This window comes from Zonotrichia leucophrys, chromosome 14 (assembly GCF_028769735.1).
Source record: "Zonotrichia leucophrys gambelii isolate GWCS_2022_RI chromosome 14, RI_Zleu_2.0, whole genome shotgun sequence".
Classification (NCBI taxonomy): domain Eukaryota; kingdom Metazoa; phylum Chordata; class Aves; order Passeriformes; family Passerellidae; genus Zonotrichia; species Zonotrichia leucophrys.
In genome coordinates, this window is record NC_088184.1 from 12657120 (window position 1) to 12673660 (window position 16541).

The 16541-nt window shown below is 41.3% G+C and overlaps 1 protein-coding gene across 5 annotated transcripts in view; it reads left to right on the plus strand.

Annotated features, from left to right (window-relative positions):
- SDK1 (sidekick cell adhesion molecule 1) overlaps positions 1 to 16541 on the plus strand; it is a 387510-nt gene that overhangs the window by 262684 nt on the left and 108285 nt on the right. For all 5 annotated transcript variants that reach the window (XM_064725525.1, XM_064725524.1, XM_064725523.1 and 2 more), the window contains 4 exons: positions 3694 to 3841; positions 4674 to 4814; positions 8307 to 8488; positions 15960 to 16075. In XM_064725525.1, the coding sequence (XP_064581595.1) occupies positions 3694 to 3841; positions 4674 to 4814; positions 8307 to 8488; positions 15960 to 16075 (587 nt within the window). The remainder of the gene's footprint in view (positions 1 to 3693; positions 3842 to 4673; positions 4815 to 8306; positions 8489 to 15959; positions 16076 to 16541) is intronic.

Below are 16541 nucleotides of genomic sequence, written 5' to 3' on the forward strand. Positions count from 1 at the left end.
ATGAACGACTCTAGCCACCTAATTTTTAAAATTAATGTATTTGGCACAATGCAATAATTCTCAAAATACAAGTATTCACAGTAGACTATGTCTGTGGGTGACTTGAGACATATGGCCTTAAACATTTGGGGGCAAATTTATAATCTAATTTGAAAAACACAGTTCCAAGGAAACACAGTCATTAAGTATTCCTGCCCACACAGAGCCAAGAATGTGAACCTTGATTTGAAATAGGATTTTCAAATAAATAGTACCATGCATTGCTGTCATTTGCACTAATATAATTTTGGATGTTTCATGACCTGTTTAGCCCCATTGCAATTTACCTCAGAATTCCAATGAAGTGTCTTCATGGAGTTAGGAGGGGATATGCTTATTTTATTCCAAAGAGGTTTCGACTGGAGGAATTAATCAAAAAAATATTCTGAATAGTCTTTTAACTGAAGAAATGAATTAAGACTTGTAGAATTCTGCTGAGAACAATTAAGATAAAAGCCCATTTTTGTTTTATTGTATTCTGGGATATCTGTGCTGTGTGAGGTGATGATATAACTCAGAATCATCACGTTGTGCCAATGAGGAGATAATAAAAGCTCCTGTGGAATGCATCTGTACATGCTTAATAAAACCTATGAGTTGTCACCCTGAATTTGGTAGGAATATTCAAATGGCAAATATTGAACCCATTGATAAATCTTTGCAAAAATCAAAGTAAAACTGCATTGTCATTATGATTGTGATTCAGATCTAGATATGATCGTTTTAAAAGATACTTTTTTTCAGGCCACTGCTAGACCTTGTATAGGTCTTACCAAACAAAGGGTGAACCATTTAGCTTGCATTTGGATTTTGTGCAATATCATATCACTACAAAGGTTTGAAAGATTAATTCAGTGTATTCCAGCAGTACAGCAAATTCCTATGTTGCCATCTATGCGAAACCCCCTGGAGAAGGAAAGAGATGGAAATGTGTTCCAGACCTGCAAAAATCAGCTTTCTGCAGTAGATCTGATCGGTAACATCAAATTAGAAATGATTTTTGGGGAAATTGCAATTAATGCATGAACTGTAGGGTAGACAGGGAAATAGAGAAGAAATGCCTCCTGGCACATAGCCAGAGTTATTGAATGCGTCACAAGCGCATCCAAAAATTCATGACAGGAAAAAAATGTCATTTCTAAAACCCCAAAATGACATTGTAAACCAGAGAACAGCCTGTGAGATTCTTCATTTCCAATAAATTAAGCTGGAGAGGCAATCAGAGTTAATTCAGAATGGCCAATATTTGTAAGACGACAGACAGCTCAACATGGAAGTTGTTCAGACAGCAGCAATTACAGGGGAAGAGCAGCAGAGCCCAGAGTATGTTCTGGGCAGCTTAAGTTAAATGAAGGATTAGCAGAGTCTGTTCAGTCTAACAGAGACCTTTTTAATAGTTTGACCTGGCAAGTCTTTTGTCACCATGGAGCTTCTCCAGGCTTCCTGGGACAGGTGAGTGACAGCCATCCCTGGAGGACAGGAGAGGCGCTGTTAAAAATTTTATGGCATGTTTCCCTTGTCAGAATTGCTCTTCTCCACAGTGAAAAGAGCTTCTGCACAATCCTGGGGTTGGTTGTGTGCATCTAAAGAGGGAGATCCATTTTTTTGCAGTGTTTTGTTTATTGATTAAAAAAAAAAAAAAAAGACTTGACATTTAAATTTTAAAGATACTCTGCAGACTCAGTGTATCCAGTGCTCCAGGAGTGAGCAAATGCTCCCTGAACCGCCCTCCTCTCTGAATCAGAGTGCCCAGGAGATGAATAGGCTTCGTTTATATTAGTTTCCAGTTTAATCTCTCTTCCTGCCAGATCTTTTATCTTCCACCAGGAGAGGAAAAAGAATTAATAAAGTATTCTACAGATGCAGCATATAAACAGAGCAAAGCCCCAAGGTGCTGAGGAGATTAATAGGGCCTGTTGTTGAATCAAACTGCTCACTACATTGAGCTGCTTGGGTTAAGCACTCTCAGGTGGTGTTTACACTGGCAGTAAACAAATGAAATGCTCTAGGAAACGGACCACTGCCCAAGTAGCTCATGCAAGGGTATTTCACTCCCCTCTTCCATTTTCCTCAGGAAGTTCCTTCAGGCAGTGCACTAGGTCAGCCATACCTTAACTCCAGCCTCCCTTGATTTGTTGCTGTGCACTCTGGCTGTAACAAGGCTGTTGGGGAAGTCTCAAGGGAAGCCTGTGAAAATTCAGAAGGAACTAAGGTGCAAAAATCTCCTAAGCAACACTTTTCTAGATGGCACAGGTGTGCTTCCTCTAAGGGCTCTCTTAAAGAAATCCAATGTTCAGCTAAGATAAATTGGCGTCAAGATCTTGCAGCCAAAGTGGCTGTTGGTAAATCAACAATTGGCAAGGACAGAGCTTCACTGCTGTGCAAATGTCCCTCTCCAGCATTCCCAGTATTCTGCTGTGTCAGTTTTCCTGTTAAAAAAGACTTTGTTCTGGCAAGGCCCTTACTGGAATAAATACATTTGGAGTAATTTGAAGATGCAGTGTTTATAGCCCAACTGGCATCACACCCTAGAGGGCTTAAACTTGCTAAGGAATCTGCCAGAAAAGCACAAAATGAGTGGCTTCTGTCTTGGTGTGAAGTTTAGCAGCCTTCCACGTTTGGGACATCTCATCTCCATTTTCAGGCAGACGTTGAGGTGACCTGCCAGGAGCCACGATGCACTTCTGATGAGCAACATGCGCAGATAACGTTGCCAAAATCCACAGCGAGCTCCTCAGCAATTTCCAGAAGTGTTAGTAATTTTGAGCAGGGAGCATGAAAACAGCTGGTATTATTTAAAAACTGAACAAATCTTCAAATTGGCTGATTCCGTCGCTGTACTGTTGCAACGCAGACCAAATGTCACCTCTCCCTGACTATTTCAGTCATGACATCAGGGAGAATATTTGACACCAGGCTATGGAGAGAAAAAGTCAGAATATTTAATTTTCAACATGTTTCATTTCTGACCTCTTTAAAAACTTGCAAATGTAATTTAGGCATCAGAGGAGCTTGATATGGCAAGAATGTGAACTGACAGCAAGGGGTTTAGAATGCTGCCAGGGCTTTCTACCAGGGAATCTTCCTAGGACAATTAGATTCCATGCTGAATAATATCACTAGGAAAAAAAAATAGGACTGCAGACATGTAGAATCAGCAGCTGAAGCTTTCTCAGGTCTTGCAGCAAAGGGCTGATTTGGCAGAGGGAGTCACGCTTCTACACCTGCTTGCAAGCTGGGTAGGAAGATATTCCAAACTGACTGTGAATTTCATTAGAATCCTTCCACCAGAGCCACTCATGGGTGTGGTGGTGTGATGGCCTGCCAAACAGATGGGTTGTGAAATACACAGCCCATCTGTCTTTATCATGCTTGTTTCCTCTTTTATTAAAATGTTAATGAATATAGTTTTTATTTATTATGCCATGACATGTGCAGCATCACTTTCCAGTAGACAAATGTGCAATCTGCATAACCGTGTGGGCTGACAGGAAGGTTTCTTCTGCTGAAAAGAAACTTCTTCCCAAAGTTCCTCTGAGGGAAGCAAGCACCAGGAGCTCTGAGCAGTCAGAGGCGTTTCCTCACTTCTGCAGGGCTTTTGACAGGCACTTTCATCTTTTTTTCCTTTTTTTCCCATGCTAATTTTCCCAACAGATTCTCCCTGGAAGGTTCACCTGTCCAACCTTGACCCGAAGATGACCGGGGTCACTGTGAGTGGCCTCACCCCAGCCAGGACCTACCAGTTCAGGGTGTGTGCAGTCAACCAGGTGGGCAAGGGGCGCTACAGCACCGAGACCAGCAGGTAATGACAGCCCCTGTCTGTGTGCTGAAGGGACAAAGACCTGGGGAGGGGAAAATGCTGCTTGGGAGTCAAGGAATAAAATAATCTTTTGCACAACGATTGGGAGATGGAGAAGTTGCCACTTCCCAGGTCTCTGGAGAGTGCCCTGCAGATGGCAGGAGTTGGGCATGATGGCATTTGGGGGATGCAGGAGCTCAGCCCAACGTGAAAGAAGTGTCCTCATACTCCAGAGTATCAGTTGGAAATTACATTTTGCTCTTATGCTAAGCCCCAGCAGTTAGGCCGGGCAGGAGCACAGCTCTCACCCTGTCATGGCAATGTCACTGCTGGAATTTACCCAGATGTGACAGAGAAGGATGGCTTCATCATATTCAGTTTCAAATGCATCCCCCTTCTTCTGTGAACCAAAGCTTGCTGCAAGCTTGAATTGCAGAACAGCTGAACTCTAAATGGCTTTTTCAAAATGTAGGAGTTTGATATGAAAAATATTGAAAGAGCTGAAAGAAACAATTTGGAAGGAGTCACAGACACTGGACCTGAGCTCTTACTCATTCAGGCTTGTAATCTTTTTAAAGAGTTGTAGCAGCCTGGGTGATTCCAAGAGAATAGGGTTACCTCAGCTGTCTGTCTTGTTGCTTGCTTAACTGATTTCCTATTATGTTGATTTGTTGTAACTATTTCATGCATGTCTTCAGCAGTTTGATCAGCATTATATTTCTTTCCAGTCATCAGACTGTAATAAAAGAGTGTTCACTTGGAGGGGATACAGGAAATAGACTCTTCTTTTTGATTTCTTTGAACACTCATGTCCATCACATTCTTTTGTACTTAGGTTGATGCTACCTGAGGAGCCCCCCAGTGCTCCCCCTAAAAACATTGTGGCCAGTGGGAGAACCAATCAGTCCATCATGGTCCAGTGGCAGCCTCCTCCTGAGAGTGAGCACAATGGGGTTCTTCATGGCTACATCCTGAGGTAAATCCTTCCTTAACCTGGGAAATCCAGGTATGCACAGGGGAGTTCAAATGGTGTGACTTAAGAGTGCAATAAAAGCTATCTCTACTGAATTAAAGACATTAGTTATTGTGTGCAGATGTTCAGGCTGCTCTGGTTTGTCAAATATGAGAAAACAACTCTTCAAGGAGTCACAAGGGTGCAGCCACTTAAATTCTGGCCTGTCTGTCCTACAGAGTCTGAGTGTTCCAAAGGACCTGTGGAGGCTCACAAAATCCTTTTATTCCATTTTCAAAGGGAAGTGAAGCTCTAAGTAATGCAAGCGTTCACATGGGAGGCTGGTACAGTGCAGCCTATGCAGATGTATATTTGCTTATTACAGGCTCAGCTCCCTGCTCAAAAGGTTAATTAAATTTATCAAAGACACAACAGGGCTCCTGCCTATGGAGGAGCAGCAAAAGAATCAATAAACTTCAATTTTGTGCCAAACAAAATGGAGAGAGGGAATGACAGGTCAGATGCTTCATGGCAGACCTTGGTTTGGTTTTGAAAATCAGCCAATTGAGTAAGGTCCTTTCAGCCCCTGTTTGTATTTATTAATGAGAAACACATTAAGGCAGGTAACTGGGAATCCTGCACCCATCCAGTCTGGCAGCTTACCCAGGATTCATTGTGTTAGAAAGGATGCTGCCACTTGAGAAACTTTGCAGAGATTTCCCTCAGGTGATTTTTTGGGACTCAGTATTCACTCCTATCCCATTCCACTAGATTACTGCTCATTTGGCATCCTCCACACCCTGCAGTGCTAGCAGCCAGCTAGGGCCACACCTCTAGTGAGGGAGGCATTTTTTGTGGAAAACTCCCAGCCCCTGACATATTTCCAAGTGATGGTTACAGCCTCCTGTAGGCAGGCTGCTGACATTTTTAATACAGTGTCCTCCAGAACTGTAAAAGATAACTAAATGCTGCAGTTTAAATGCCAACATCCAGTTCAAGCTGTGCTCCTACTTTTGCTGGCATGGATGGAAAGGCTTTTGTCATGTTAAGAGTGTTGGTGAGCTCCCAAAATAGCCCTGGGAAGTTCCTCTGTGTCTGCAGGCAGAGTTGAGTGTGTTCATCTCCCTGTCACCTGCACAGAGCCCCTCAGCAGAGGGGAGCCCCTTGTGCTGCTGGTGCAAGGTTTTAGGGCTGGGCTCAGTTTAAAATGTTCTGTCAGCCATCAGTGGGGAGAGGTGCTTTAACCTTTGCCTGCAGATAGACCCTTGTCCTGAGCCTTGGGTTCCCATCTGCCAAGGGTGCAAACATTCTTTATGCAATTCTTGCCTTCAAACCCTACCCCGGTGGTAGGGTGAGTTCCTCAGTTATTCCCAGTCTCAGCATTAAGTCATGGGCAAGGTTTACAAGTAGAGACATTTCTTCCATTAGCCTCTCCATTGACATTAACCACTTCTGTTTCTGCTTTTAGTGCCATGTCTCTCTGGCGCTTAATGTGCTTTAAAAAGCAATCCCATAGGCTCCTCCTTCTGGCAATCTGTGCTGTTTTCTCCATATAGCTTTTCCAATAATGTTTAACTTTGGTAATTTTTACAGTATTTATCTGCATAATTGATCCCTGACCCTGCTAGAACATCTCTGTCCATTTTAATAGTGCTCATATTCATTGTGCTTAATCTGTGAGCATTTTTGGTGTCTTCCTGCTTTGTCTTGACAGCAGAGCAGAGAAACCATTTATCCAACAGGAATTTAAGATTATCACTTAAAAGCACAAGCCCAGGCAATAAACCAGGCTGTTCCTCCCATTTGAATTGTGTGGTCACAGCAATATGCACTGAAGAACAGTGTTCCTGCACTGATTTCTGCAGAATCAGGGGATAGCAGAGTGAAAAGCACCAGCCATCCATAGACCCAAAGCTCAAGACATGCAAGATGCTAAATTGATGGAACACCTGATCTTTAAAAGTGAAGGTGCACTGCACAAGTCATGTGGAGTATCCATCAAAGTCCATGGTGAGAAAAATCATGAAGACATGACATTTCTGAACTGGCCTCCTTCCTCTGCCCTTTTTCTCACTGCCAATATTGCATTTAGGGGTCTGCCATGCTAACAGCATAACAGATTAAATCACAGGAGCACTTGCACCTTGTCTGCTGGGCAGGAGACAGCATTGCTGCACTAAGAACTGACTTGCCAGGGAGCACACACCCTGCACAGGAGAGAGAGAAAGGGGAGCAAGACATTCAATAAACTCAGCTGAGGGCTGCTATTTCTTTATTTCCATTTATATTTCATAAATGGAATCACACCAGTGTAGTATTACAAATATTAAGTGTGCTAGAGATGGTCAGGCAAGCAGCAGAAAATAGAGATGTCAGTGATTAAGTGATCTCTTTATAGGAAGATTTTAGAACAAAAATGTCTGGCTGAACACATGAAGTTGTCTAGTCATAAACATTGCAGCAATTTTATTAGATGAATTTAAAATGTGTCTGTAAGATGTCAATGAAATTGTTCTGTGTCAATAAACTTTTGGTGATTGCAGTGAAGCAAAGGATGGGTAAGAGTGTATAAAAGTTGTGTGGTGAATAAAAATACAAATGTTTCCATATTTATCTTGTTCCTGGAATAGTAATGCCTTGTGTCCCTTATTTGGCCTCTGGTTTTTTGATTTTTTGTGAATTAGCATATTGTGAGCATCCACTGTACCACTTTCCTAAAGGAAGGAAAACAAACAGTATTATTCACATTCACAGATTTGCAAGGTTTGTTTGTTTTCTATAATTTAGTTTTTCTCTGTAGTTTGTTGGCCTGAAGAGACACATCAAAGGGGTTCTGTTTTCTGGAATACAGTTTTTACATGAGAAAATATATTTAGTGTTTCAGCTGCTCGTGTCTCAGCAGAAAGAGTTTCAGGATATTTATCACCCACCTGTGTTTGACGCAGCCCTTCTCCTGGAACTCCAGGGCTTACCCAACCCTTCAGTCTCAACTGTGTTCAATCCTTATTTTAATTATTCTCTGAAGTAAATTCTGGTGGAAGCCAGGGGTGCCAGTGGCTGAGATCCCAGGAGGTCAGAGCCCTCTGAGCTCTTACTTTTCAGATTTCAGAAGTGAAGGGAAAAAAACAATTTCTCAGGCTGATTTACAGCAGCACTCTGATAAAAATCACATCTGGGCTATTTTTTGTACTAAATCACAGCTTTTACTAGACAAGGCACATTTAAAAAGCTGTAATTTTTCTGCAACCATAAAACAGGATAAAATACCCATTTTGTTTAGCCCTGAGCCTGTAATCTCAGTGCGATCAGATTATAAATACTATAGCAGTCAAACATGATATGGTCTTATCTGCAGTTGCTATGTTCCTCCTGATTATTTTTCATTATTCTTGGTAAAATTCTGCTGTAAAACTTTGCATATTGCCTGTTCACAAAGGAAGCTATTTTGCCAGCCAGGATATTTTCTCTAATTGATAGCATCTCATTAACCAGCTAATTCTTCTCCCCATATGGCAGGTATCGCCTGGCCGGCCTCCCGGGAGAGTACCAGTACAAAAACATCACCAGTGCAGAAATCAACTACTGCTTGGTCAAAGACCTCATCATTTGGACCCAGTATGAAATCCAGGTGGCATCCTACAATGGAGCTGGGCTGGGAGCCTTCAGCAGGCCCGTGACAGAGTACACACTGCAGGGAGGTGAGCAAATCCAGCAGGATCTCCTTGATCTCCCCACAGCTTCCTCAGGGGATGTGCTGCTGGCAATCCCACCTTAGAGCCTGGGAAATCAGTGGTCACTTCAGTCAAATTTGATAGACAGCTTGGAGCAGGAGCACCTGCAAATTTCAAGTGCCTGATCAGAGCCAAGTCTTTGCTCTATCTCTGTTGTAGGAAAAGCTGGGAGTGAAGTAAAAAATTATCTGTTTTGTTGACCCTCGTGATGATGTGTTGGCACGCTTGCAGGTCAGAGTCAGCTGCAGCAGAAGTAATAAATAGAAATGCTGATGAGAGCTGGGGTCCTGGGGAATGGATTTATGGGACCTGTGACAGGCAGGGGCTGAGGTTACCCTGCCAGGAGAGTTAGAGAAAATATAGCAGGGAGTTGGTTGTATCATGGCCAAGGCATGCAAGATGCTGCATATGCATTATAGGAGATAGAGTGAACCAACTGCATTAGTTCTGATAATCACAGAATACCTTGTTTTAGAAATATGGAATAAATTGCAAGGAAAGTGTAGGGAAAGAAATACAACCTGTGGAGAAAGGGTTCTGAAGCATTTCAGGAATGGTGCAGATACTTTCAAAGGGGAAGATAAAATGATCTTTAAAGCCCTGATTTTTATGCTACAGCTCCTCCACACTTTTCTAAGTGCTTTAAGAAGAGTATAAATTACACCAACAAAAGGATATGTAATTACTTTTTACAGCCAGTGTAAGGCATGTTTACACCTCTAGATTGGTATAAAAATCTGTAGGATAATTAAGTGCCAGGTCCTTAAGGCTTCCATATATTCCCATAATTGCAGGGTTGTGCTGGATGCTGAGCACTGGACAGTACATGGGCTCTACTTTGCTGGTCATAAAACAATTATACTGTTTTAAAAACTAGCAGATTTACAGTGCATCAGTTAATTTTCAATCAGGGAAGAAGATGTAGCTGTTTGTTAATTGTTACTAGGAGTAGGTTATAACATGATTAGATACAGTTTGAGGTGTAGGGAGATCTTTAAGAACAGATTATTCATATGCAACACTAATTAACCACAACAACTGGGGAATGAACTATCTATATTTTGTCTTAGGGTATGTAAAGTCTCATAGTTCAGAGGAGCCTAGGCACACTCAACCTCATTCTAGAAGTATTTATAGCAGACCTTGAAATGTTTTTCTTGAAGTCTTCTCGTTCAGCCAGGATTAATGTTTTCTATCCCACTTAAACACCCAAGCTCTGCAGAGAATTGGTTTGCCCACAGAATTTGAATCCCTTTTGTGATTATGCTTGTAATTCATTACCCTGTTTATTTGCACATTTTAAGCTATCATAGCACCTTAACCTTCCATCTATTAAGGCCCGGATTTGGACTTCACACTCTTTTTTCTTAAACCCTGTAATTGACTCTAATTTCCCTTGATATTATGTGCAGTTATTATCATCCTTTATTGATTGGCTGTCTGTTGTCATTTATAAGGGTATAAATCCTCTGTTATAAATTAGGTGTAGTCAGTCCTGCATTCATGTTAATCAGCAAGAGTGTTTAGACTTCAGGCCAACCTGCAATGGCCTCCTTGGCTTCATGTAATTCCTCAGTGCTGGGTAGACATAGAAGAAAAACTGGATATTTCTGATTTATTTCATATTGGTATTTGCTAATAGCTGTTAATAATGCCTCAAGGGTGCTGCCACTTCCTGGTGAACATTGCTGGGTTTATCAAAAGGACATGTCCTGTTTTAAAAAGATCTTGCAACCTTTTTACACCTAGAGCTGGAAAGGGAGACTGGCTGGTATAAATACAATTTGAAACTGGATTAATATCCAGTCTCCATATGTAATGTGCTACGGTCCAAATCTCTGCTCCTTTATGTTTATTGTAGTTGAGAAAAGACAGGGAAATCTCGTGACTGTTTCTTGCTCCAGAATGTTTTTCCTAAACCAAACTAGCAGGAGTAAGAAAAAGCCATGTGTAAAACTGCCTTGTAAATCATATTCTGATTTTAATATGAGCAGAGATAAATGTCAAAGACACACACTCCCATCCATCCCCCTTTCCTAGTACCACACCACCACTGCCTCTGCTGTGACATGCATTAAATGATGTGAGCTGTGCTGGCAAGAACCTGTCTGCAGATGAAAAATCCCTCACACTCATCAATGTGCAGGGCAGGCAGAGCCTGGGAGGAAATGAACCCCGGGAGCAGATCAGCCCATTGGCAGGAGCACATCAGCATATTGGCACCTTTGTCATAGGGGCTATTGACTGGCCATATAAGCTGTGGATTTATACCAGGAGCTAGTCTATTAATCCCTTATTAGTCCTCTGGCATTGCTTTAGCCACTGAAAACTAATCAGCTGCTCCAAGCTCCTCAAAAATTGCCAACTTCCAAAACACAGCCAAGCTCATGAGGTGCTGATGGATCTGAACTGGGAGGAAACTGGTGCATGTCAGTGAGATAAAATGTCAGGAGGACTTACAGGCAGAGCCCTGAACATCCCAGCACAGGGGTCAGACAGGTTGACTGTCTCTAAAATCTTGAAAGTCTTTTCAGAGTGATATTCAGCCTAATCCTTTGATGCTCTGTATATATAGGTCTTTCTTCATCAGAGTTTCTCCAGCTGTTCCTTGCTTTGATGTTACTTTTCACAGGGATTTTTGCCAGCCTTCTGCAAAGGGCAATTTTACTTATTTAAGCATTGTCCTGCAGGACTTCTCATTGCCATATGAAAACTTGAAGTTTCCCAATACCTTTTCATGTAAGAACAGCTTTGTGAAGGTATAAACATCTTTGTGTGGTTACAATATTGTCTCTGCTCTGTACTGTTGGGCATCTTTGCCTTCTTTTGCAGGTTGATTTGCTAAAGCAGCAACTTCCACCCCTTACTTTGGGTCTGTCCCTTTTATCTCACCACTGTGAATATCTCTGAACTCTCTCTTTGAAAAACTCCCACCATTTAGGCAGGGCAAGGTTTACAAGTAGAGACATTTCTTCCATTAGCCTCTCCATTGACATTAACCACTTCTGTTTCTGCTTTAAGTGCCATGTCTTTCTTTTGATGCATATCTCAAAAGCCAGTCTTATGTCCCAAAGTTCACAGATCTCAACATGTATTTGAATGTTGTTTTATTTTCCCTTCTTTGTTGTGCATGGACACCCTGCCAGGCCAAGAAGGTCTGAGCAAAAGCCCTTCCTGAGTAAAAGTTACCAGACTAGTGAGTCTTGATGGTGTGGAAAGAATAAAAGCAAGAGGAGTCTGTTCAGCCAGGTCCAAAGCAGCTTCCTCCTCAGGCACTAAGAGATGAATCAGAGAAATGTGTGGAAGAGCCAGAGGAAACCCAGTTAACTGAAAGCTTCCTGCTTTATGTAGGAAATAATCTTGAAAAAGGAATCCCTGACTGCAGAGTATCCTCTACAACCATTTACTTTATCTCAGTGAAAAGATATTTTCCTTAGTCTTCCCTCGGGTTTTCTTAGCAAAAACACCTTAAAGATCCTCTGTCATTTCCTTTGGGAAACTTCCAATAGCCTTGGAGCACCCATGGCTGTTTGGGCCCAGCTGCTCCTGTGCAGAAGCAAGTTGGAGTTTTAGTGGCCGGGGGGTTTTATCTTGCTTAGATGTCATTTGCCATCTACTGCTTTTATTTCATTTTTAAATTATTTCACAAGATGATGGAATTAGCAGTTGTTTCAGAGAGGCCCCCAGCTGTTAATAAAGAAATAAAATCTTGTCTGTGTGAGAGCCATGCAGGAAAGGAAGGAGGCATTTCCCAGATACAAGAACCCAAACTCATCAGTTAGTGCCAAATCTCACACTGCTGAATTTCAGAATTCAGATGTTCAGATGTGTAGTGTTACACAGACCACTTTTCCTAGGCACCCACTGCAGTTCAGAGCACAGCCCAGGACACCAGCAGGGAGCAGAGGGAAGAGGCTTCCCAGGAGGAATTAGAGCTCCACATCCCCACTGCTCCCATGGGATGTGCCGCTCAGCACTGAGGCTGGTGCATTAAAGGAACATCTAAATCCTCACCTAGAGGAAAACCTGCAGTTCCACAAGGCTGAGACAGGCAAGCTGCCACCTCAAAGGTCAGGAGCTCCAGAGGAGCCTTTTTTCCAAGCCTGTGCTGAAGATCTATATTTAGGAGCAGGAGTCTGGCAGTCAGAAACTCCACGGGATTTCCATGCTGTTTGCACATGGCCAGAGACAGAATAATTCCATGTACACATGCTTAACCTCAGTGCCTTGTCTCCTCTCAATTATCTTGTCAGTGAAACCCTTTTAATGGTTTTTATCTAGAGTGCTTCCCTGACCTTTTCTGCTTGGAATGCTGTACATTAACCCACAGTCCCGGGGGCTGAGCTCTCTGCAGATTTCCAAGCACATGAACTTTATCAGGAGCAAAGTAACAGTTGGTTGTGTCTGACCAATTTGATCTGCAGCTCTGAGATGACTCCCAGATGGATCTCCAGTGTGAGATGGCTTTGGAATACTTGCAGACATGATGAAGTGCAGGTTTAAAAGCTGGGAGTGTAAATACTTGGGGATTACTCTTGAAACACCTGTTTGACATTGGCAGCTTCTGTACAGCTTGACAACAAATTTGTAGGAAGAGGACAGGTATCTACCACTAAATTAGAAAATCCCTTGTGCAGACAGCCAAAGCTTCAGGAAGTTGTTCTCCATGATCTTGGAAAAGTATTTGAGTTTTGAAGTGACCAGAAGGTCAATTCTGATTTAGCTTCCCTCAAACTCCTTTTCTTTTTAAAATGCAGAACTGCTCAGATACCCAAGGAAGCCTTTAATATCAGGACATAAAAGGAGAATATTATACTGGCACTTTGAAGTAAATTTGAGATTATAATGCCAATATTTTACTGATTAAAAATATAAAAATATATTACATTATGCCTTCTGCAGTATAATTAAGCTTATGCAAATCAGATGGCCCATGTTCTTTCCATCTTTTAAATGTATTAATTGAGATGCAGATGTTGATTTTTCAATAAAGATAACCAAGGAGGAAATATGATATAAATCACGATTTCCAGCATTCTGAAGATTTTATGTTTTCTGTTCATAATTTTTTCCACTTTTCATATTCCAGCAGGTATTTTCTCTGCTATGACCATATATTCTTGTTTCAGAAATTTATCTCCTAATGAACAAAAAATATTTCCCTTTTTAAAAGAAATAACTAATGCATTGGGTTATCCACATTCCTAAAACTGTAGTAAACCTATCCTCAAGTGTTTGCCTGAGCTTTTTTGGGAACTGTGAGCACCACAAATGAAAACTTGGAGCTTGGTGGTGTTCAGCTGATTTGGCTTTACTGACAGGAGGAGATGAATCTATCAGTAATATACTGGTGAATTTCTAATAAAAAACTAACATGAAGACTTGTAACACAATTTTCTTCTTCAATAACAATCTCTGACAGTTACAATACCTGAATATGCAAATGTGCAGGAAAGTAAAAATTTGGACTTTAAAAAAAAATTATGCATGTTAACCATTAATTATACGAGGTACTGCACACAAAAGCAGTGGCTCTCATAATAAACAGTTTCTTCAAGAATATGAATAAGAAAAAAATGCATTTAGTGGGGGACTGTAGCCAAAGCAACTCATTATGACTCTAGAGCGACTTTAATATTTATGACTGTATCTCAGGATGATTTGGTGAATCTCTTAACTAGAAAAACTTTATGATGTCTACAGGTCATTCAGATAATAGTATAACCTTCCAAAAGCACACAGGGAATTATGATACATGGCAGGAAATAGGGCCTAGATTCTAATGAAAATTTAGAGTACTATCAGATAAACTCTGCTTCCAGAACTCAATAATTATGCATAGTTCATAAATTGTCACATCAAGTTTTAAATTAGGGCAAGAAGGTTCTGACTAATACGCAGCTACTGAGGTTTAAAAAGCTGCAGAGCAAGGTTGTGGAGCCATGGCAGAATCTTCAGGGAATTTTAGTGACAGAGGGCATGGGAGTGGATGTTCTTGTCATTTCAAACCTGACATCCTTGAGGATTTCTCCATTTTTCTGTGTTGATTTTTCTGGGCTGTGCACATCTCTGGTAAGTGTGCACTGTCCTGTCTTACTATATTGTCAGCACTAGTTAAGAATAATGCCCCTTTATGTCTCTTCCAAACAAATAATAACTTTTGGTGGGAAGAGGGGCAGTTTTGCATTTTTGAACTTCTTTTCTTCATTTCTTCTCCACACAAAGACTCATCTTCCAAAAAGTGCTTTGGAACTTGAAAAGTTTGTGCTCTGTTTTTGAAAAGTGTGGAGGAAACCACCATTTCTCAGTGGGAATAGTGGATTCTCCTTAGAAGCACAAATCATTGGGCTTTGGTAGAAACTATTCCTTGGAAGCAGGAGGAACAAAGGCTTCCAGGCTTCAAAACCACTTGTGGATAGCTCCTCTTTCATAGAATACAAATGCACATGGCTGTCAATAGTGATATTTTTGAAGCATTATTAAGCTTATTTTATGGGATTTAAAGTGTCTCAGTCCATTTTTTTGTACTCAGATAGCAGTTTTCTTCTTAAAATTACTAGAAGCTTGATAATTTCAGAAAAATAGGCCTGTCTATTAATATTCTTTCCTCTGAGAACTGTAGAAATGACATCTTAAGGCAGTAAGTTGAAGAAATTGCTTGGAATGAGACATTTTATTAAATGGTGAAATATTTAAGTGCTGGTTTTGGTTGTTTGAAGGCAGCATGCCTTTATGTTCTGTGCTTGCTTTTGTATTGAGAAAACATCTGTCTAATTAAATCCTTGGCATAAAATGTTTATGCAACTTTCAGTAGATTAGAGGATGTATTGGCTCAGGATATATATAATCAATTCAATATACATGAGTGCATATCATATCAAGATAAAATGAGAACAGCTCTCAATTCCCAAGAAAAACCTTTACTACATGTGATATGACTGGTCCTAATTCTTTAAGCAGCAGTAAATAATAAACAGATGCTGTTGCCAGATTATAATTCACAATTAAAACCTTAATTGTGCAAACTCCATGTTTTCTTGTCTGATCTGGGGAATTGAGCAGCATTAAAGGACTCAAGAAATTTTTCTCAGAAACTCTTCATTCTTCGTGCTCTCATGGATGACTGAAAGAGCTGTGCTCACCTATCCTAACGTGGCTCAAGTCTTTCTGAGAAACTCCTCTGCAGGATAATAAGCTGCAGAAGCCATTTCTTCTCCTCCCCTTGAAGGAATCTCCAATACAGGATGAGGAATTAACCCAATTACCCAGCTTTCCAAATGGCTGCCGTTGCACAGGAAGTGCATCGCTCTCTCAAGGTTGTTATTACTCTGTGACTTGCAAGTGACACTCAGTGGGTTCTGTGTTCATTTTTCTCTTTTTCCCCTCATTCCCTCTCCTCTCTGTTTTTGTGTGGTTCCCTCTCTGCTCCTGGGAGCAGTGCCCACAGCTCCACCTCAGAACGTGCAGGTTGAAGCTGTGAATTCCACGACCATCCAGTTCTTCTGGAACCCTCCACCCCAGCAGTTCATCAACGGCATCAACCAAGGGTACAAGGTGAGTACTCACTTCAAATGATGTCTGCATTAACAGTCCTGGTGTAAACCAGAACTTCAGCCTTATGATCTCTGAATCTCCAAAGTGACTCTGTGCTTTCAGGAGTGTGTTACACCTGTAAGATAAAGAGAGAAGTGAGCAGATGTTGCTCCTAACAGGGCTTGGAGCAGCCCGGGATAGTGGAAGATGTCCCTTTCCATGGCAGAGTTTGGAACTGGATGATCTTCAAGGTCCCTTCCAACCCAAACCATTCTATGAGTCTAATATTTGCAATTTATGTAAGTTCTGAAAAGGGAATGTGTCATAGCGTAGAAGTCCTCATACCTTTGTCATTTTCCTGGAGAGTTTCCAAAGCCAGAAAGCAATTCCATGTCAGTTTGGAAAGTCACCTCAGGAGACATGTCATTGTGGCACTGAAAACCAACCTTGAGGTTTCTGTTTATGCTAATGCAGAATCGCCATTCAT